The sequence below is a fragment of the Phymastichus coffea genome, unplaced genomic scaffold (assembly GCF_024137745.1).
Source record: "Phymastichus coffea isolate CEN01 unplaced genomic scaffold, Cenicafe_Pcof_1.1 PCOF00002, whole genome shotgun sequence".
Taxonomy (NCBI): domain Eukaryota; kingdom Metazoa; phylum Arthropoda; class Insecta; order Hymenoptera; family Eulophidae; genus Phymastichus; species Phymastichus coffea.
Window position 1 is genome coordinate 783,308 of NW_026706813.1, and position 24,808 is coordinate 808,115.

Below are 24,808 nucleotides of genomic sequence, written 5' to 3' on the forward strand. Positions count from 1 at the left end.
TTTACGTAAGAGCCATCGTACGCGATACTACATATATTTTGATTTTTCATAATAATTTTCATCTTTTTCTTTTTTTAATTTATTGGTAAATTAAAATGTATTATTCAACGAATTCCTTACAGAAATGATAATAATCATCGAAAAAGTGTCTGAAACATCTTTTACACCAAATACACCGTATTACAGCAACATTTTTATATGCTTCTACTTCGCAATGTATATTGCAAGAATCTCCAAAACTAAAATCAAGAGGGTTATCTGTTTTAGCTAGTTTTTCAGCAATGTAGCCACTTTTATATCAAGCGTATTTAAAAATATTTGTATATCTTGGTGAAGAAAGCTGGTTATGGACAAGAGACTGCATTTTTATGATGTTATTTCTTAACTGTAGATTGATTTCATAGCCCATCAAAATTACTTGATCTGATAAACGTCGAACGAAGTTTTTCCAGATACGAAATCCATAAACATCAAGTGGTTGGATGTTCCTTGTCGTTCCTGTGGTAATTTTTGTTATACTAACGATTTTGTTTATCGGTATCGTTTCCCTTACAGCTCTATCGCAATGTTCACTCCAAGAATCGAGTAAAAGTACAGATTGAGGTCCAACATTTGGGTAAAAAGCTTCTTTCAACCAAATTTTAAAATGATCTAAAATAAAAAAATTTCAAAATTTTTTTATGTCATTGTATTATAATAAACAAAAATATACTAACTTGTCGTTAATTTTCCAGATTTAGATGCTTCCACATGCACATTTTCTGGTCTAAATACTGAAGATTCCACTATGGGACCGAATTGACCACTTTTTTCTTTTAAAACTATAAAAAGTGGTGATAAAAGTTTCCCGGTTGCTGATATAGTTGGCTGAATTGTATAACTGTGCGTTGTCGATGAAACCGACTGTACAAGACATTGCACCTGCTTTTCTCCTTCAACTACTAATGTTCTTCCCGAGTGCATTTCTAATTGGAAACCACTCTGATCTGAATTATAAAAGTTTGCATTGCCGATTTCTGGTATACGTGATTTAACATCAGCTACAAAAGCATCTGCCTTAGTTTGTAGTTCTTCTTTACTTTCTAATGTTTTTTTGGTGATAAAGTTATTTATTTTTCTAGATACTATTCTATGAGCTTTTTTAAATTTTAGTAACCAATTTTGAGTAGCCTTAAATCTTATATCTTCATGGCCAACAATTTTTTGAGCTTGCAATGCCCATAACGTTTAAGTTGACTTGTAGATGAAACTTTTTCGAATCTATGTTGTACAGTATCCAGTTTTAAGTTTTTATTTTTTCCGCTCCTCCAAAATTCTACGGCTCTTTGTTTATAATCAAATGTGATTTCTTCATCATCATTTGTGCACTGATTTGTTGGTGCAAAATCAGGATCAGGAAAGTGATGTTAAACTTCATTTTCGATTATTTTAGCATCAGTATCTTTATAATCTTCATGAAAATCTAATGTCTCTTCAACAATCATATCAATATCATTAAACTTATACACGGCATCTATTAATATTTCTTTCAATTTTTCTGACGATTTAATTTCTTTGAAATTAATCTCGCTATCTGGTATTTATAAACTTTGAAAATATGCTAATAATAAGTTAACTGCGTTCAAAGGATTGATCTTCATGTTTTAATCTAAAACAAAATTAAGATATAAATAATCTTTTTTGCAGTTGAATAATTTTACAAAAGACAAAAAAAAACCTAGTCTATAGATAGAATTCGATCATATGTTTTTAACAGTTATATTTCACATGTTTACAAATCAAAATATTTGAATAAAATTATATATGATAAGTGACATAAATACTTACGTAGTAGACAACTTTTCTTCTTGTTATGTACTATATTTTCGTGTTCGGGAAATTTGTATGTAGTGTAACGGAGAATTCCGGCCGTACCCGTCTGGGCTACTCGCGACCGTCCGCATAAATTATTTATTCGGGGATTCGGGAAGCAAAAGACGTTCCCACAACTGAATAACGCGTCGAGCATAAACACGTTAAACGCACAGATTCGGAGTGAGGATGAGGAATGATACAGCGGCGAATAAACACCACAGCGGATTAATACGCTAGTCTTTAATTGTCAACAAACGATTACAATACGGCAACCTCGGACTTACACACTACGAGCGGTACAATAACAAACGCGAACGCGAAGGTGAATCGGTGGCTGGTCAGCCTGCCGATTCCCTTATAAAAAACTAGATATTATACAAATGCCCGACGAACACTTTTCGCTGATAGGCCATTAACGGGTAGCCAGCAGGTCTGCTCTGCTACCAACCATAGAATGACGCCCAAACATGCAAGAGAGAGAGAATCAAGAGAAAAATACGGCACCGACCTCGACCTTCAGCCTCTCTGACGGCTAGAGCGCTCTTCAGTGTGACGTCACTGATGTACTCCTCGCTGGCCGTCTCGCCGATACTTGTTGTCGCCGCTATTTGTTTTCTCGCTGGTCTCCTCGCTTGCTCCACAATATAGCTGCCTCAATCCGTATCCCAAGAATTGCTGTTGCCGTTGTTTCTGCCGCCTCCTCGTTGCTCGGCGCTGCAGCACGTCAAGTTCCTCGCGCGCTCGCCCGCGCACCTCGCCGGTTACCCGCACGCACCGGTGCCGGGTATTTTTTGGGACACGGCTGGGCGCGACCCAGCCTCACGCTCTATCACTCGTCCGCGCACCGGGCGTGTCTCCGAAACGAACAAAACGTCGGCGAGGTCACGAGGCCAACTCGGAAAAAACCGTGACCTTTCGGTTTATCCGCGCGCGCGACTTTCTCTGCTCATTGCCTAGCAGAGACTCCCTGTATTTTCCGCGGCGATCCGCAATTCGAGCGCTCTCTCTCTCTCTCTCTCTCTCTCTCTTTCTCTCTTCTTCTGCGCCATCTGCGTCGCTCCAGCAGTCAGCTCAGCCCGTGTTCAGCACCTCGCAAACAAAAGGTCCAAGCACGAGTGTGTGTGCCAAACGTACACACTCTAAGCCTGGCGCGGCGCGCGGACATTTGCGAGAGCTAAACGGACGAGATCGGCCTAGCCGAGATTCTCTGTCACAGTAGATATAGAAATAAGTTTATTTATAAATCCAGCACTAGGAGGTTAGATTTCACTTGAGGGGAGTGTGGACGTGTCTTGGATGTGAGCACGAGTTTTGGTGATAAAGTCAAAGAGGAAAAGTGTTTGAGGAGAGAAATAGAGGTGAAAAGAGCGTGGAGGTGGAGGAGGAGTGGAGAAGAGAGAGAGAGGCCTGGAGAAGAGCCGGAAAAAGCAGAGAGAAAGGAATAAAGAAAAAAAATAAAAGTTGAGGTTAAGAGAGAAAATCAGAAAGCGGGAAAGGCAGGCAGAGAGGAGGGGCGGTAAGAAATAAAGGCAGAGACAGAAAAGGTAAGACAGGGAATAAAGGTGGGATCACGGGTAGTTATAGAGAGTCGAATTAAGGCGTACAGGATAGGATGGAAATATTTATGACAACAGAAAAATTAAGAGATAAAGGTGGAAGGTTGGATAAGAAAGACCCAGAGGAGGAAAAGAAGAAAAGAGTAAAGGTGGTGAGGGGGAGAGAGAGCGGGGAGGCGCTGAGGGACAATAATAGAGGAGAAATGAGAGAGGCAAAGAGATGCAAGAGTGAGAGCGAGGAAAGCGAGATGGATGGGGAGGGGGGAGAAGGATTGGACAACATAATAAGAGAAGTGGGAAAAAGTAGTGGTGCAGAAGATATAATGGAAAAGATACGGACAGACATAAGGGAATTAAGAGAGGTATGGGAGGAGGAAAGGAAAGAATGGACAGAAATGTTTAAAGAAATAATGGGAAAATGGAAAGAATGGAGGCAGAGGCGAAAAGAAGAGAAGAAAGGTGGGAGAAGGAAATAGGAAAAGTTAGGAAAGAACAAGAGAGAGAGAGAGAGAAGAAAGAAAGAAAGAGACGAAAGAAGAAACGTAAAAAGCAGAACGTAGAGAAAAGAAACTGCAGGAAAAATGGTGAAAGAGGATGGACCAGTTGGAAGAGGAGTGCGTGAAACTAAAAGAAAGCATAGAAAGAGGAAACAAGAAGCAAAGAGGAACAGAAGTAGGCAACAAGGAAGAATTAGAGCATATGAGAGAAAAAATGGATTGAGAAAGTAGGATAAACAATATAATAGTAACAGACTTAGAGGGTGAGTTAAGATGGGAAAAGAAGGGAGAGGCAGAGGTCTGGTTAAGGGAGGTACTAGAAATGAAAGGAGAGATAGTGAATCTGAGAAGAATAGGAGGAACAGCGGAGAGAGATGATCGGAGAGAAAGAAGAAAAAACATGTGGCAAATTAGATGCGCGTCATGGGAACAAAAAGAAGGAATTATGAAGAAAAAAAAGAATCTGGCACAGAAAAAGATATACATAGATCAGGACTGGACGTGGAAGCAGAGAAAGATAAGAGAGGAAGTAAGAAGGAAAGCGAAAGAAATAAGAAGTAAAGGTAAAGAGGTAAAGATGTGGCATACCGGGGTGAAATCAGAGGAAGAAGAATGGTGGTGGAGCGAGAGAGAGGGAAAAATGGTAGGAAAGGGGGTGGAAGGGTTTCGAAAACGATAGGGATAAAAGAGAGAGAGAAGAGAAGGGAGAGAGAGGGGAGAAAGGCAGTAAAAATACTATTCTGGAACGTGGCAGGGGTGAGGAGCATGGAAGAAGACGACTGGGGATATGTTAGGGAATTCGACATAATAGGGCTAACGGAAACCTGGATGAAGAGGCAAGGGACAAGAACTGGTGTGGAGAAACAACTGAAAGGGTACAGCATAGAGTGGAGGGACTCAAGAAGAGGAGGAGAAGGGGGAGAGAAATACGGGGAGGAATAATGGTAAGAGAGAGGAAAGGGATGAATAAGGTAGAATGGAAGAAAGAAAGGACAAGTGAGGTAATAGTAGGAGAAATAAAGATCGGAGGGAGGGAATACATGATAGCATCGGTGTATATGCAAAATGAGAAGAAGGAATACCTAAGTGAAAAGATAGAGGAGAATAGAGGAAAAACAATAGTCATAGGAGGAGACTTCAACGTAAGAACAGAAAACGAAGGAAGGGAATGGGAGACAGAAGAAAACCTAGAAGAAATTAAGGCCAAGGATAAAGTGTTAAACGCAGAGGGAGAAGAAATGATAAAATGGCTAGGAGAAATGGGCTTAGTGATAACGAATGGGAGAAAAGAAGGAGATGAAGAGGGAGAAATAACATATATAGGAGTGAGAGGAATGTCAACGATAGACTATGTAGTAGGTAACGAGGAAGGTGAGGAGGCGATAAAAAAGGTTTAAATAAAGGAGAGGGTAAAGTCGGACTACTTACCAATAGAGGTGGATCTGGGAGACAAAATAGCGGAAGAAAGAAAAGAAGAGGAAGAAAGAATGATAGACGACTGGTGTGAAGAAGGTATAAGGGAGTATCAGAGATGGATAGACACAATAGAGGGAACAGATAAATGGAAAGATATAAAAAATAGAGTGAAGAGCGCAGTTGTAAAAAAGAAGATAAGGAAACAAAAGGATAAAAAAAAGCTGGTGGTGAAAAGAATGTAAGGCAAAAAGGGGTAGGGTGATGGCAGAGTTAAATAAGGTAAGAAAAGGGGAAGGAGAGTGAGGCAAATACCTATAAGCAAAAAGAGAATACAGAGAGGAAATAAGAAAAGCAAAAGAAGATGAAGGGAAAAGAGTGGCAGAAGAAATAAGAACAGATAAGACGAGAAGAAAATTCTGGGATAAAGTGAATGGCAATAGGAAGAAAAGAATTGGATTAGACGAAAATATAGGAAAAGAAGAATGGATAAAGCACTTCAAGGAACAATTGGGAGAGAAAGAACAGGAAGAAATTAAAGGGAAGAAACCGAAGACAGCGAAGGAGAGGAAGGTGAAGAAATCAAAGAAAGAGAAGTAAAAGAGGTAATAAGAAAAATGAAAAAGAAAAAGGCGACAAGAGAAGATGGTATAGCAAATGAAGCGTGGGTGGAAGGCACGGAAGGCTTGATAAAAGATATGACAAAATACTTAAATGGAATATGGAACGGAGAGGGATATCCGAAGAAATGGAGGAAGGGAATAATAGTACCAATATATAAGAAAGGGTGGAAAGAAGAAGTAGGAAACTATAGAGGAATAACGCTGATGATACGGGATATAAAATATATGCGGAAATACTGAGAAAAAAGCTGGAAAGAAAACTAGAAGCTAAAGAAACGCTAAGTGATACGCAGATGGGATTTAGGAAGAAAAGAGGAACAATGGACGCGATATTTATATTAAAAACAATAATAGGAAAGGAAATAAGGGAAAAAGGAGGAAAACTATTCGTATTCTTTGCAGATATGAAGGCCGCTTTTGATAAAATAAAGAGGAAGAAAATATGGGAAACAATGAAAGAGAAAGAGATAAATAGAAAAATTAGGAAAAGAATAGAAGAAATATACAAGAAAACAGGGAGTAAGGTAAAAGTTGGAGGAGAAATAATTGGGGAGTTTGAGACTTACAAAGGCGTAAGGCAAGGGTGCCCTTTGAGCACTACGCTATTTAATCTTGCCTTCGCCGACCTGGAAGTGAAGATCAAGCGGGTGCAGGAAGGAGGGATAGTGATAGGAAGGAAGAAAATATGGACATTAGGATACGCAGATGATATAGTGATGATGGCAAAGAGTGAAAGTGGAATGAAAGCAATGCTGAAAAAATTAAAAAGATACCTGGAAGAAAGGGGGTTAGAGTTAAATGTAGGAAAATCAAAGATGATGAAATGCAGGAGAGGAGGAGGAAGGGGGAAGGAAGAAGAATTCGAATGGGAAGATGAGAAGATAGAGATGGTAAAAGAGTACAACGACTTAGGATGTGTGATAAGCAGAAATAACGGAAATAATAAGCAGATAAAGAAGGTAGAAGGGAAAATAAATATGGGACTCGGAAAGTTATGGGGGCTAGGAGAAAGGCTATTTAGAGAACACTGGGAGCTAAGGATGAACCTGTTCGATGCTCTGGCGAAAAGCGTGATTATGTATGGAGCAGAAATCTGGGGATGGAAGAGATATGAGGAAATAGAGAGACTACAACTAAAATACATAAAGTGGGTATTAGGATTAGATAGAAACACGCCAAGTTACCTAATACGATGGGAAACAGGAAGACAAGAAATGAAAGAAACAGCATTAGAAAGAGCAATGAAGTATGAAAACAAAATAAGAGAAGAAAGAGATGGCTTAATAAGAAAAGAAGCATGGAGAGAATTAAAGAAAAGGGAAAGAAATGAAAAAGATAAAAAGGGTAAGAAGGAGGAGAGAGAGGAAAGGCTGGAAAAAAGTAAAATATACAGAGAGAGAGAAGAGGGAGATGAAATGAAGGAAGAGTTTTGGGAAGAAATAAGAGATGAGCTGAAGAAAAAAGATGAAAAAGAATTAGAAGAAAAGCTAGAAAAATCAAGATACATAAACGAGTGGAAAGAGCTGAAAGAAGAAATGAAAAGGTATAGGTTAAAGGAAATTCAAGGAGAGGGAAGAATAAAAGGCCTGCAAATAAGGGAAAGGTTTAGGTTAGGTAATGAAACGAGAGGAAGCAGGTATTGGGAAAAAGAAGAAAATAAGAGATGCAGAATGTGTATGAAAGTGGAAGAAAATTGGAAGCACATGGTAGAAAAATGTGAAAGAAGGAGAAAGGAAGGGGAAGAATGGAAAAAATAATAATAGGAAGCAAAGAAAAGATAGCGTGGATGATGGAGATAAAATGGAAAAGAAGAAGAAATGAAGAGAAGAAAGAAAAAGAAAAGCAAGAAGACGAAGCTACAAGACCCTAAGGAGAGACGGAAACAGAAGACAGAGAAGCAAGACTCGCAGACACATCTACACACACATACATACACATACATACACACAAAACACAAACATATGCGCAAACATAAACATACACATGCACACACACAAGACACAAGTAACAGCAACTACACAAGAGAGAGGAGGCAGGTATTGGAGGATGGAGCAAAATGGAAAAGAAGAAGAATCGAAGAAGAGAAAGAAAAAGGTAAACTAGACGGCAAATCATAAGATACTTAGGAAAAATAAGTGAGGTTGAGGAAAGGAAAGGCAGAGGGAGCAATAGGAAACAAGAAAAAGGTGTCAAAGCCTTAACAAGAAGAAAGTTAGATAAAATGATTAGCAAGAAGGAGAGCAAAAGCAAAGGAAAGGCAAAGGTGAAAAGGCAAAAGAAAGTAATAAAGGAAAAGCTGAAAAGAAAACAGAAGAGCGGAAAAGGCAGATTTTGGAGAGAGAAAGAGGAAGAGAAGATTAATCAGAAGAAAAATGAGAAGAAAAGAGAAACAGGCAGGCGCAGAAGACAGAGACACCAGAGTTGCAGACACACCTACAAAGGCACATATTTACACAACACATACACACACACGCGCACGCGCGCACTCACTCACACACACACACACACACACACACACACACACAAAACACATACATAATCAACTACACAAACTGGATACGAGACACAAATAGAAATTTAAGAAATATAAACCAAATGTAACATATAAGTTGTAAATAAATAAACTACTACTATAAATCCAGCACTATAAAAATACTTTAACTTTTTAAATACTTGTCTTTTCTTCAACTACTATGAATAATGAAATGTATATCGGATGTTTTATTATCGTAAGGGGCGTAGATTTGATATAACTTATCTTCTTCGAGCCATTGATAAGACAAAATTGTAAATAAGATAAAGTGTAAATTGAAAAAAGTAAACAGTTTATAAGTATAGGAATTGAGACTATAATAACTATTTATAACTATTAATATAATCAATTATTTGTTATAATTTTTTTTCTCATTGATAAACTGTAAATGATTAAAAAAGAAATAATAACTATATTAAACTTTTGAAATTAATAATTTTTAACTTTTATTACTTGTTATTTTTCTTTATTACTAATTAACTTTACGCTTAAAAAATAATAACTATTATTATTACTCCTATACACAGCTATATGTAATACAATGCAAATAATATTTAAAAAAATCTTATACTGTAACTGTTATTATTAATTTCGAAAAAACAAAATAGTTAATAATTATTTATAATTTATTTTAGTCTCAAATCTTATATTTATAAGCCGTAATTAATTATTTTTATCTTTTTTGTATTTATAATGAAAAGAAAATAATAATTATTTCATAAAATTTGTAATACTTGGGACATATTGTTATGCAACATGAATGTTATTCAAGAAATACACTTATTTTTCGATATTTATATAAGGTTAGCCCGTATGTGGTTCGGTAAGGGTGGTTTATAAGGGTGGGGGTTAGATAGGTTAGGGGTAGATCGATAAGAGGTATGTGATTCAGCTGGGATAACTCGCTTATGGTGTAAAATTCAATTATTTCAAGAAATAACAAACGACTAAAATTGCTTTTCCCAGGATTAGGTGGGTTAGCCTGCTGATAGTTTGACTGGGGTGGTTTCTAGGGGCTGAAACACCCCTTAAATATATTTTTTTTAAATCCAGAAACACTTCAATTTAATTTTGGTATTTTCTCATTATTAGTGCAATTTTTAAATTACTCGAGCTGATTTACTATATTACATGTCGTAAAACAGTACAAAAAATAGTGTATTTACCCCTATTAAGAAGGGAGTTGCAACCCTTCGGTATAAATGTTATGTCCTTAAAAGCGCCTTTTTATAAGAAATTTTTTAACGTTGAGTTTACTGAAAAATATTCATTGATACTGAGAAACATTAAAAAAACTAATTTTAGGGGTTGATTTTTAGGGTGGATTTCACCCCTTAAAAGCTCTTTTGAGCCGATAAAAAAAAAACACGTATCTAAGTTTTTTTTTAAGTACTACAACATATCCCAAAATCATTTAAATCGGTGAGGTCGGGTTGGGGTGGTTCCCTTGTTAGTGACGCACTAAAAGAAAGTGCATTCAAAAGAAATTCAATAACAAAAAGGTCACCAACAAGAATCCAATGTGAAAATCCAATAACTCATATTCATTTAACAGAACATAGAAATAGTGGCCCCATCTCAAAAACTTTAAGAAAACCATCAACAAAAAGAAAGAATAGTTTAAAACCAAAACTAAAAGAAGAAGCAAATAGCATCCAATCTCTTGACTCTGACGTAACATTTTATATAAACACTAGTAGTGAAAGGTATTCGGATATCGGAGGATATTTGGCAGAACAAAGCCTAATTGTAGAAACTTTTAAAAATATCTTAATAAACATCATTCTAAGCGAAAAAAATATATTACCTCTGAATATAATTAACAGAAAAGAATCAAGAAAAGAAAATCTTACGAACATGTAGGAAGGAAAACAATCGAAAGCAATGAAATTACATCTGAAAGACGTCGTTAATTATGTCCCCAAATATGATAGAAAAAATATGACATAGACAGAATATATAAAAAAATTGAAACAATTAAGAAATCTGATTGATGACATAGATGAAACGAATCTTACAAATTTGTTGAAAGTAAGAATAAAAGGAGAGGTAGGTGATGCACTCAATTGCACAAGTATAAATACTATAGACGATTTAATAAACGGAATAAAGTTTCTATACTCAATAGAAGATGATATCTATGAACTATATGCAAAACTTCGAAAGATTACTCGAAGAGAAAATGAAACAGTAGTACAATATATCAACGGATCAAGAGAATTGGTAATGAATATAAAGGAAAAAAAATCAGAAAGTAGAACAACAGAAAATTTAAAAACATTTCTTAAGAATTAAAATGCGGACGCTACTGTAAGTTTTAAAAAATAACTTATACCAAAAATAAAATATGAATTAGACCAGGAAAATTCAGTCAATGAAATATCACCTAGAGCCATTAAAATAGAAAACGACATCAAAAGACGGAAGGCATTGGACAAAGTCGTCATTAATAATACTTATATATACGGTCGAGATAGATAAGAAGAGCCAACTAGAATATTGATCTGTCAAATTTGTAGGGATTTCCAACATGAAGCACTTTTTTGTACAAAGGCAGTTTGATATACTGTAAAAAACTAGATCATCTTTCCAATAACTGCAAAAATGCAAAATATTAAATTAAATTAATTTGCGAATTCTGCATTCAACCTAGTCATTCAATCAGCGTATGTAGACTAAATAAAAGACAAAACATATACTGTCAGTACTGTCAAGATCTAGGACACGGACTGGATCAATGCCCATACATAAAAAATTATGAAGCACGTTGGAAATGCGACAGAGTGGGCCATGACCCAAACGTTCGTGCAAAGAAACCAAATGAAAATGTTGCGATAACTTTGGCCATACGAATCTAAATTGCCCAGATGTAATCTGTGATACATGTAATAACAGAGGAGATACTCGTACAATGAAAAACTGTAAGGTAGATGTACGACAAGCAACATTTAAATCTATCTGTATAATCTATAAAAACGGAACACACATGGAAAATAATTGCGAACAAGCTAAAATATTAATAGCAGAATATAAAACCAAACAGCAATATAAATATCGTTGTCATTTTGGCAGACCACCGATTGAAGGTATTGAAGATAGCTGAGATAGTAGGCATCACAAAAGACCGCATGGCGTATATCCTGCACGAAATTTTGGGTATAAGAAAGCTGTCCGCAAGCTATTTAAGCATAATTCAAATGAGTTTTTGCGTCGTTACGTGACCGTCGACGAAACATGGATCCACTAGTATGCACCAGAGATCAAGGAACAGTCATACAGTGGACTTTAGTGGTGAACCTGCTCCGAAGAAGGCGAAGACTGTTCCATTGGCCGGAGAGGTGATGGCCACCGTTTTTTGGGATTCGAGAGGTATGATATACATTGACTACCTGGAGAAGGGCGAAATGGTCACAAGGCAGTATTATTATCTATGTCGAATTATTGGACCAATTCGATGCCGAATTAATAAAAACGGTCCCAATTGGTAAAGAAAAAAGTGTTCTTCCACCAAGACACTGACTCACACCTCCGCACATGGCTAGCGTGAAAAAATGAAAAAAAAAAATTTGTTCCAGATCTTAGTATTCACTTTATTTTTGCGTTCTTTATAAAAAAAGAAATAACTTTTGTCTCCAAAGTTTTTTCATTTAATGCATTAGTTAGCATTTGAAACTTGAGGTGAGTAGACGTGTTAAAACTGCGCTTTACCGGAAGTCTTAGTTATAGCAATAGCATAAGTGACAGTTAAAGGTGAAACTTGTTTAACAGAATTACAAAACAAGACGGCTGAAATGGCCACAAAAGTAAGTGATGATTCGACATCCAACAATAAAGATAAACCTGGAGAATAGAAAATCGCTTCTAATAAAAGAAGTCCAAGCAGTTAAAGCAGTCCAAGCAATGAAACACAAATTATTCAAACTATCAAAATTAGACTACTGGCTAAGTAATACAAGAAATAGATTCGAAATCTACAAGATGATAAAGAAAATAATCATAGTGAAAATGAAAAATCAGGAAGTAACGAAGCAAACAAAACGATAAACAAATTCCCCCGATCTTTGTTTACAACGTAGAAGATATCCAACCGTTAAAAAAATTATTAAACACAATAGCCAAAAATAATTTTACACTAAAAGTAATAGGGCAAGATAAAATTAAAATTCAACCAACAACATCGGAAAAGTATCTCCCGATAATAAATGCGCTGAAAGAAAAAATGACAATTCTACACCTACTAGTGTAAAGAAGAAAAAGGTTTCAAAGTAATTCTAAGAAGCATGCATCTGTCCGTTGATACTGAAGAATTGAAAGCTACCATAGAAAATCACGGACACAAAGTATTAAGTATTCATAACATAAGAAATCGCATCACAAAAGCGCCACTACCGCTCTTCACAGTTGAAATTGAACATGATTATAAAAGTCAGGACATTTACAAAGTAACCAAACTTCTTCACACAGTAATCAAATTCGAACCACGAGAGAGATAAACAGGCTTTCGACCCACCGGATGCCGACGGTCCGTCGGCAGAGAGACGACGCCGGCGAAAGCGCAGGCCCGCTGGAAACGGCGCCCTGGCGATGACTGGGACTGCTGCAGGAGAGGCCGCAGCACGGCCTTTGCCTCGGGGACGGCGAATGGTCGCTGCTAGTCCGGGCTCGGCTCGGAACACCTGGTTCTCCTGGCAAATAGCAGTCGTACTCCTGGCAGTCGTTCCTCTCTGGCCGAAATGTCCTCTCGTTCAGACTCTCCTTAGGCGGCCCTAATTACTTGAGAGCTCGCGCCTAACTGCCCTTCTTCTCCCTTAATTTCCAAGCCTCGCGCCGCTGCGCTCCCACTTCTCTCGCCGTCAAAAATCAGTCAAAATCGCTCTCTCTCTCTCTCGCTCTTCTCGCTCTTACTCGCACTCATGGCGACACCTCGCCGATCGTTGCGCTCCTCTCTCCAGATCCTGCAACGACACAAGTATGTAGTCGCTATATAGCGTACACTTGGTCGCTGCGTTCACGCGAGGAGAGTGCCGCACACAGGGCCAGCGAGCATCGCTATAGCCCTGTCACAATAAAAAAAGCTATATGTCTGTATAAAATAAATCAGAAATGAGTTCTGTTGCTCTTATTTTAAAGAGAAACATTCCACCTTTTTATTTTACTTGGATTTTTAATGATCCGTTGATTTGCGTAACAAATAAATAAATAAGCATAAAAAACGTAATTTTAGTACAAACAATATTATCTTTACGTTACTGAAAGCTTTTGCTATTACCTTTAAAATGGCGTCAAGTTTTTTATTCTACGACTCTTTTTCACTGAGATATAAAATTTTAAAGTTTGGCAAATTTCGCCTCAGGGTGGGCAAAAGTAGGTTTTCTCGGAAATTATGAGAGATAGCGAAATATTTTTCAGAGAAAAGTTGCTCAATTTCGAGGGGGTCAAATTCTCATGACCTTACTTTTGACTTTGGAGGTCATGTTCAAGGTCATTTGAAGGTTAACTTTGTTTTCTTAAATGGGAACCCCTATTTTTGACCCCGGATTCGGAAAGAGCTTATTCGCCCCTTTTATCATATGCAGGCGCAAGGTCGTACATTTTTCTAGCTTAACCATCCATGTTATCCAATAAAAGTAACATTTACCGTAAAGTGTCTTTATGTACTTTGACATACGTGTACCTGTTATTGTCTGGTTTGGCATATCGAATCTTTTCATTTCCACAAAACACAAATTGTTTTTCGATACTGCAGCTTAGTTCATTCGCTTATCTCACTGAATAGCGATTTTGTGTTCATTGAAGAGAATTTTTTTTTTACAACTTTTTATTAAAAATTAAATGAAAAGCCTTTTTTTTGGACCATGCCGGATTATTCTGCACGTGAACGCGTCGATATGAAGTTCATTCTTGGTCTAGCCGAAGGGAGTTATCGTAAAGCTGCAAGACTTTATCAAGAACATTTCCCGAACCGAAGACACCCTCATCATTCGAAGGATTGATGTGAAAGTTCAAGAAGGACATTTAGTTCGTACGCGAAACTTATGATGAGAATGATGTTCGCGTGCTTGTGATATTGGCAATTATTCATGGGAATCCTCATATTAGTAGTACAGATTCAAAGAGAAACTGGAATACAAAAACGAACTGTCCTTAGAGTTTTGAGAAAACGAAAATTCCGACCATATCATATCACTCTCACTCAAGCCATCACATCAGATGACATGGAAAGGCGATTGGAGTTTTGTCGTTGGGCATAAGAAATGATTCAAAACGACAGGGCATTTTTCCATAATGTCATGTTCTCAGACGAAGCTACATTCAAAAATGATGGAGAGCTCAACAGGCACAACTGTCATTACTGGTCAGCTGAAAATCCTCATTGGCATCGACAAGTAGATCATCAGCATCGTTGGAGCATCAACGTGTGGTGTGGCATTATCAATGGACATATGATTGGACCTTATTTTTTGAGGGAAATGTCAATGGAGCAAACTTTTCTCTATTTTTACAAAATGAACTAAATGGACTACTGGAAGAAGTAGACCTCCAAACAAGACTGAGAATGTGGATGCAATTAGATGGAGCTTCTGCGCAATTCCACAGAAATCTTAGAGCTTACCTCTTTACATCAGAATCAACGGTAGATGGATCAGTCGTGGTGGACCAGTTGCACGGCCAGCACGATCTCCCGATTTGACATTTTTTGACTTTTACTTATGGGGATACTTGAAGAATGTCGTTTATCAAGAACAACCAACGAGCCGAGAAGACATGATGGACAGGATCAGGATCACATGTCAGAGCATACGGCAGGATGTACTACTGAGAACAGTAGATAATTTTCATCGGAGAATCGAATTATGCATTCAAGGAGATGGAAATGTTTTTGAACACTTATTCTAACAATTGACTAATTTGGTAAATAAATGTAATAAATGTTATTTTGGTAAATAAATAATAAAGCTAAAATACTTTAATCACTTGTCTTCTTCATTTATGACCTTGAATAAATAGGGCAAAATAGACCGCACACATGACGCCTAAACAAAAAATTGGGTAGAATTTCCCGCTCTTTCCGAATCCGGAGTCAAAAATAGGGGTTCCCATGTAAGAAAACAAAATTGACCTTCAAATGACCTTGAACATAACCTACAAGGTCAAAAGTAAGGTCATGAGAATCTGGCCCCGTCGAAGTTGAGCAACTTTTGTCTAAAATATTTTTCGCTTAACATTACCCTTTACCGGTCATTCGGGTGGAAAAATTAAGAAAAAAAATAAATTGACCTTCACAAGACCTTGGGTGATGAATCGGACCCCACATATGTTACATCATCTGAACGTAGAATTTCCTGCTCTTTTTGAATCCGGGGTCAAAAATAGGGGTTCCCATTTAAAAAAACAAAAATAACCTTCAAATGATCTTGAACATGACCTCCAAGGTCAAAAGTAAGGTCATGAGAATCTGGCCCCGTCGAAGTTGAGCAACTTTTGTCTAAAATATTTTTCGCTTAACATTACCCTTTACCGGTCATTCGGGTGGAAAAATTAAGAAAAAAAATAAATTGACCTTCGCAAGACCTTGGGTGATGAATCGGACCCCACGTATGTTACATCATCTGAACGTAGAATTTCCTGCTCTTTTTGAATCCGGGGTCAAAAATAGGGGTTCCCATTTAAAAAAACAAAAATAACCTTCAAATGATCTTGAACATGACCTCCAAGGTCAAAGGTAAGATCATGAGAATTTGACCCCCTCGAAATTGAGCAACTTATGTCTGAAAAATATTTTGCTATCTCTCATAGTTTCCGAGAAAACCTACTGGTCCACTTAAAATGGCCCACCCTGTATTCGTCTACAGACTTTGTTCTTCTACAAGAATATTCTATAGTTAGATGTAGAATATTTTTGAATATCTTTTCTATCATTGAAACATTTCTAACTAAAGCTGTTTTAAATAATTATTAATCTATAACTGGATTTAATTTTTTCCATCTGGATCATGCTGGTAAACTTTATTAAGAATTTCTCTAAATTACATACCTCATTTATCGTTGGTTACGACTTCATTAACCCTTTGACTGTTCAAGGCGTACGATAAATGAGGTATGTGATTTAGAGAAATTCTTAATAAAGTTTACCAGCATGATCCAGATGGAAAAAATTAAATCCAGTTATAGATTAATAATAATTATTTAAAACAGCTTTAGTTAGAAATGTTTCAATGATAGAAAAGATATTCAAAAATATTCTACATCTAACTATAGAATATTCTTGTAGAAGAACAAAGTCTGTAAACGAATTAAGTCTATTTACATTAATATGGCTATTGCTTAGCAATACTAAGTTATGACAATACAATTGATCAAGTATCCATTATTGTTTGTTACCGTTAAGGACAACTGCGCTAGCCCTATCACTATTATTACTAGTGTTACTATATTCAGCAGTGGTATTATCACCAATAGCATTAGCCATAGATAAATCATCAAAAGTCGAAAATTAATAAGATAAAAACATGTTCGGAGCAGAGGATCATCCTCATATAACATACTATAGGCTAAATTAATTTATTTGCTGATCTCCGTTGCTTCCATGCCGAAATCATGTACAGAATTAGATCAAAAAGCACTGATATAGATAAAGGTACAACCCCTATATTTGAAAACATTCATTACAGTTTTGTTTTTGTGCAAATGTGGGAGCGTATGTATTAAATAAAGCAATGTGACGCAATAATGGAAGACAAATTCTCTAGTTAATAGCTGACTACCATCAGTTTGTGGTCCTATTTAAATAGTGCCAGTAGTATTGCCCACCCTGGAAAAAGGGGAGTTCCACAGTTGACTAGAATAAATGATTAAGTATAAGCATTTATTGCAGTTAAGCATAAGCAAATTACAACCACCATCAAGCTTAAAAATCTGAGAATAATCCACGTAGCATCATGATCAAAGCCATTGTACTGAAGAGGAACTTCATATAAGAGTTTTTTCCACTCTTCGCATAATATTGCCATATTATTACTGAAAATATTTCAAAAAGCCTCAGCAGCTTTATTAATCTAAACACGGTCAATACCAGCTTGTATTGTTGATCATTACAGTAGAGTTGAACGAACTTTTGAAAATAAGCCGGAACAGCAGATATGGTGGGGTTAATAGATACAAATCATCACGTTTTAGTAACCAACAGTTGTCAGCTATCATGATAGAATCCTATCGTCCTGGATACCTAGATGCAATAGCTAGTAGGTCCTGGTAAAATCTCTCTCCCTCTTCATCACTTACATCACCTAAATTTCCATCTAGAAAGAAATCGAGATGGTCATGCAAAAAATGTAGTTTTGGACTCATACAGCATCTTAGATTTTTAAATTTTTCTAACATATCTTTTACAAGCTCTTTGTCATTGTTTTCTTTTTTATTTCCTAAAAAACCATTTATGACTTTTTCAAATACAAATCAGGCATATTTTTCTTTGATAGACATATTTTTCTTGAAATCATCATCTTTACACAGCAATTTAATTTGAGGTCCAATAAAAATTCCTGATGTTATTTTTACGTCACTAAGTTTTGGAAATTTTTTATGTACATACTGAAAACGTACACTTGATTGATCGAACGCTTTTACAAACTAATTCTCATCTAAAACTGTTGAATATCAAATAGTAACGAATACATATAGATTTTCATTATGAAGGGAGCTGCCTTCAAATTGCGGGTCGAAGACACTATAAATAGTCTTCACTATTTTAATTATAAGTTTTAACACCTAGAGCAGCCATCAAACCTGAAACATCATTGCAAACAGTTAATGATTCCACTTCCATAAAATATTTTAGAAATTCTTCCTCTTGATTTTTGTACCAAGTATAAGTTACCTTGGGTGAAAGCTCACCTTTTTCTTGCAATCTTGAAACTAACAGCATCGATTCTTCTTTCGAAATCTCGACTTAAGTCATTTAACACAACCTAATTAAACGTACAATGTTTATCAAACGATGTGCGCAGTTCGTTGCTGCTATAAACTTCAAACTCCTTTTCATCTTTGTTATCTTAGTATCTTTGTTCTCTTTTTTCTTTTTTTTCTTCATCGTCTTCTTCTTCTTCTGCTTCCAATTTGATTTTTTAAACAGGAATGGAATTTTTTGGCATATTAGGAGTAGGTCTTGTAACAGATTGTACGTTTGCATATTTAATAGTGTGTTTATTTTTTGCTATTGAAGCTACTAATTTGTTTATCACTGTGGCATAAATAAAAGTAGCAACCATCAACGTAATTTTTTGGTCCTCGTCATACTGTGGGAGTGCCAAATGGCATACACTTTTTTTTCCATTTTTCCAGTTATTCAACCTACTCAAATACACGTATCACAAATCATGTTAGGAACCTAAGTTTTATTTAAATTGGTCAATTAATTATTAGAATATTCTTTGTACAATAATGTGATAAACGCTGTTATGGATTTACGTTGTCTAATTAGGACGAAATCACCACAGACATAACAAAACTTTTGCGGGTCATTCAAGACTGTCGTGAAGACATTATTTATGAAAGTTAAAGTTTTTAACTTAAAATAATATCTAAAAAGCTGTTTAATACGAAGTTCTAAGAAAATGTCTTGATTACTTTAATGTTATCTGAAGATTTTCAGTTTTTTGTATTGATAGGAACAAAGTTAGTATTTTCAGTTTTCAAACTAACTTAATATAAATGATGAAGGTCTACCTTTCACAAAGATACATATATTTGATATAACGAAAAATACAAGGATAAAGATTTCCAATTTTATTGAAAATAAAATTCTAATTGAACAATAGCAACTTTACTACTTTATGAAGTCAACATTAATTAAAAGTAAAAATAAGTAAATAAAATTAAATAAGAAAGAAAAATAAAAAAAAAAAAATATAATTAAGTAAGAAAAAGAAATACAAAATAAATAAATAAACGCTTAAAATCTACCGTAAAACAAAAATAACTGACTTTATCTTTGCAAGAAGTTCTCAATATTTAGAATACTTACCGTTACCACGCCGCTTAAACACGATCTCTAACACGGATAGTAATATTTAGCTTGATAGCTAATATTAAGTCAGAACTATATCGTTTGACTGCATCCCTTGAGCTCTCCAGTGAAGTAGAGCAAACTCTGCTATTCCATTAGACGAAGATGGTAGCCACCTAGTGAATGAAAGGTGAACTTGATAGAATAGCGTTTGCCTCGAAATTACCGGGATCGTGGGAAAGGAAATTGGATTGTAGGAGTCTCTCGCACTATTTTAGATTAAAGTGTTTATCGTTGAACCGACGTCTGCTCAAATGCCTACAGAATCGGTGGTTATAGGTTAAGTATTTAATGGTCCAGTAATGCTTTATCCTATAAAAAATACTATTTCAATCATTCACACTAGCTTTATATCTGTTGAAAAAACGTCTCATTGTGATCCGTAATAGGGCTTTTTTCGAATATTTAAGGTTATCAGGATATTCTAAAGTTATGGTGCAGTTTCGATAATGATTATCGATTTGGTCATCCAAATGATAATAAAGTGTAATGTATACATCGATTTTTTAAATGACTCACTCTATTTTCAGGCTTTATCGAAAATGTTATAACAATAAACTTTAAATAACGATATCTTGGACAGAAAAAAAGATATTAGAAACTTAAAAAAATAGTTTTAGAGGGTAAGAGTGTTTCTTTAAGATAGAGTATTCAGTTTTCCAAGAAAAATTATTCAAGATGTTATTGTACCTCAAAAACAGCCAAAAACAGTATTTTTTGCACTTTTAGGTTAGGGTATTTAAAAAACTTGATGTAATAGAGGAATTCTAAGGTCAGATTTGAATTCAGCGACCCAAAATCTATCGGAAATAACTAGTCTTATTTAACGAGCAAGTTTCACGTCAAGCTGTATAATAACTAATTCAGTTATCTTGGAGTTTCTTAATGTTACTGTTAGTGAAAACCCAGTACAACTAAACTTAATGATTCAGACAGTATAGTTGAATTGACGGAATAGCGATGGCATAACTTTTTACAGGCAGCGCACTGGACAAATTTATCTTTCCTACAATTTATGATCATATTACAGAAAAAAGAGCAGAGCATCACCATTAAAGGTATTCAGATTAATTCAAAAGTATATATAACCCGGGCATAGAAAACTTATAAATTATTAATAAAATAATGCTATCAACTAAACCATTTTAACAGAAGCACTGAAAATAAAATTTATACCACACTAGCGTAAATGGATATAACCAGTATCAAAAAACATAACACAGCTGCAATAACATTTTAAAAAGCGCGCTCAGGATGGTGAGATAGAGCTAGGTGTTCGCTTCTACATTCGTATCGATGCTGAATTTCGGCTAAATAGCACAACTTTCAGTGATTAACGCAAAATTATGGAACTCGGTCGATAACAAGTCAATATTTACGTTTAAACAATTTAATAAATACTCAACACTAAAAGCGCCTAAAACACGCAGATAAACGATGAAATAAAAATAAACCTGAACAACAATCACATAAGATCTATATGTATCATAAGACAGTTAAATGCAATTGTTCCGTCATCACTGGTATAGATGTATGCGCGAGTGTGCGTGCGACTATAGTAACCAAGCTCGACGAGAACAGCGAGAGGTGGCGCCCTTTTCTTGGGGTAAGCTTCGGGCTTCTTGACAAATCAGAGTAGATAGATGGTCGGACACGCCGGCAATTAAAATCGAATAAGTAATGCGCTCGGTACATTTATATTGTTCGCGAATTCTTTAATTTTGCCGTTTTCAAAAATATTGTTATGAATACTTGGACGAAGAAAAAGACGCAAACCAATGTATTGCGCAGAAAACGACGTACCCATCTATAAAATACAAAATCTATCAACCTAACTAAAAATAACGAATCGCCTCCGGGCATCTCAACGCGTGGTCGCCATCGATCACACGACAACTCGAACTATTGCTAGTGATCTCCAACCTAATCAGTGCCTGCTTAGCAGCAGTTGCCTCCTATTGCACTAACTACGTGTGTGTTGGAGTGAGTGGGCGAGAAATTCCTCCGCGTTCATGCGTGCATGTATTTCGTGCGGTCTTGTGACCATTTAAGTTTTAATTGCGCCTCATGTATATTCGATTAAACGTTACATCGAATTAGTGCGCATCACTTTTCATGTGTCGTCACCAATTGCGTAATCATATTATTTTAATTGAGTTCTCATTTACTTCGTTTGCTTTTAATTTAATAAAATGGATTTTTTATGCTTTAGAAGGCTTTTTCCCATACAAGTACTTATTTTTTATTTCACGATATAAAAAAGGGAGATAAAATTAGTGTTCTTTCTCATCGATAATCCAGACAAAAATAATTGCTAATTTGCCATCTGCGGCATTTTAGATTTTATATCAAAATAAAACAGCAATAATAAATTCAGTTAACTACACTCCATAATTTAACAACGAATCATTATACGCGTTATAGATTACCAACCTAATATAGTGACTAAGATAGTAGAGATAACAAAGCAATGAAAATGACGAAGTCAAAGATGCAAAAAAGGCCCTCCACAGCTCCCAAAGATGAGCCTAATTTACAAAAAGTTCTACGATGTCCGAAACGATTCACTGCATCACTAATAATTTTGACAGGTTAAACATTGACGAACAATGGAAGTATCAATCCAGTGGAAATAAAAGTCTCTTCAAACCAATAATATTGATAAAAAACCTGTAAAAATCAGAGATTTTAATGAAGGGTCGAGATGATCTTCGAACTGCAATAATTCACTCGACACAGAGTGAAAAAATAATAGAATCCAAATACGATATCATAAGAGTGAACAGATTGATGTGTTCCTTAGATAATTACCAGGAAGTGAGAAAAAGAGAGAGAGAGAATTCTAAAGCAGCGAGATAAAAACGGACATTCCAGAGCATACTAACTGTGTACGAGCGAGGATGTCGACAGTTGAGCCGTGTGCTTTTTTCGTCTTTGTTCGTGCTACGCTACTGAGTTTTACAAAACTACACGGCGCGGCCTTTAACAACATCAGTGCGACTACGGATGTTAGTTCAAAGGCAAGTGCGACTGTCGATATTTTGTTAAAACGTAAGGGTAAGGAAGGGATAGTCCTCTTTTGTGCATGCGTACCATAACCTGTAATTCAGCAACGAGTTCAAGATTTCCAACTTGTAAGTACCGACGCTATACCGACTTTCACTCTACTTTCTCTCTTGCACGATTACTAATTTCCATGTACGAGTTCTCTTCTTATGCATTAAATAGCTTTTACGCTATTAGATCCTATTTATTTACCCGACTTATTTGTTCGTGACCGGTGAGTTCAGAGAGGTATCCTTTCGCCAACAGTGTTACGTTATCGGGATCGACACCGAATAGTGTGCGCTACTACCTACAATAGACCTATCTCCGACTTCATTAAATTTACGTGATACACTTTCTCCTTAATTTTCGAGAAGGTAGTTACCCTTTTTTACATTAACAGATTATAACTACTTCAGCCCGAAATTTTGAATAATAATAATATAAAATTATGAAAAAAACTTGATTTTTTTATACACATATAAATATTGTTTGAATATTTTACAATATTGTTCATTCCGATACGATTTTTTAATGAGTTATGACATTTTAAAGCAGTAAAAGAAATAAGTTTTAAAAAATTGGTAGCTATAAAGAAGTTTTTTCTACAAAACAGCCAGGAACATGCTTCTTTCAAAAGAAAAGAACAAGTAATAAAATGTACTTATTTTCTTCCATATCAAAACTATTACTTTTCAATGACTGACAAATGATTGTTTTTCAAATGACTTTTTAAAAATTATCAATACATTTTCCATTTGAATTTGGAGCACGAATTACTGTCATACAATAACATCTTTATCCTAAAGTTTTATCTACACATGTATATTATATTGTATTTTGTTATAAACAACCATAGAATTATCTATTATTACTTCAAAGTTTCGTTGAAGTAAGTAGATCAAGGTGATGGGCAGATGAAATTTCATTTTGATCTTTACATTTAATAGTCTTCAGAATATAAGTAAAAAATTTGGAAAAAATCGTGAAATAGATAATTCTTTCAATACACTTCAAAATATATTCCCATTATGAACGACGTAATTTAGAAGCAAATATAAGGTATATTTTATTCATCATTCAATTTTGCCATGCACTACATAATGATATATCTGCATCATGCATCATGTTGTAGATGTATCATTTTATTTCATCAAAATTCATATAAATAAATGAAATCACAAATAAATAAGTGTCTATGCGCACGTGCGTGAAATAAATAAAAATGAAATTAGATTAAAATCTGACAAAAAAATTTTCTTCCTGATTTATTAAATATTGAAAAATTTCTTTTCCAGGTTGTTAAACGAATAAAAGAAGGCTGCAGATTAGATCGACCAGAGCATTGTAAACGAGAACTTTATAACATTATGTATTATTGCTGGGATAAAGAACCTTCCCATAGACCATCATTTTCAGAACTTGTAAAATTATTAGAAGGGCTTTTACTTAATGAAATCGATTATATTGAACTTGATCGGTTTCCTGATCACTCTTACTACAACGTAATCAATCTTAGTGGTGAAAAATTATAATTAATAGAAATAAACAGTAATTACCAGCATCAGAAATATTAAATAAATGATTCACCCGCGGCTGTTATATACTTCGTAGCGAGACTCACCATAATCAACGCAACCGTTTGATATTATCAAGCAATTAGCATGTAGGAATAATGACGATTAATCGAAAACATAACGATTAGGATTATAAAAATATATCATATAGATTATAAAATTCAGATACAAAATATTACGAGTACAATAGCCAAAAGACCTATGAATACATATTAAATACGCGCGCGAAAGAGAAAGTATGGATGCCGTAAACCAACATCGTGTATTGTATTGTATTGCAGCTCATCTTTTGGTAATAATTCCAACGACACTTTTGCCATCGCATGACTGCAATCCTTTTCGAGGTTACACATTCTTCATTGGATGTAACGACGACACTGTCAGAATTTTTACTAGGAGCTGCTTTGTTCTCACTCACTATCTTGTTTCTCTTTCTTATAACAGGTGTGGTGCATGCTACTGTTACGTCTGAAATTTATCAATATTTAATTAAATTTACTTGGAAAATTCGCCTAGAATAAGCAAAAATTATCGAAAGAGAAAAAAAGAAATAAATGGAGAACCTGTTGTAGCGGGTACCCTTCGCTACCTTACGAATTGTTGTTTCCTTTTGATTTGTTGATCTGCAGTCCGTTGCTAGCCAAG

The 24,808-nt window shown here is 35.5% G+C and overlaps 1 protein-coding gene across 1 annotated transcript in view; it reads left to right on the plus strand.

The window, feature by feature from the left end:
• The window catches only part of LOC131663418 (fibroblast growth factor receptor 4-like), a 670,606-nt gene extending 646,485 nt beyond the window's left edge, over nt 1-24,121 (plus strand). Inside the window, exon 7 of the mRNA XM_058933819.1 lies at nt 23,885-24,121. Within this exon, the coding sequence (XP_058789802.1) occupies nt 23,885-24,121 (237 nt within the window). The remainder of the gene's footprint in view (nt 1-23,884) is intronic.
• The last annotated feature ends 687 nt before the right edge of the window (nt 24,122-24,808 follow it).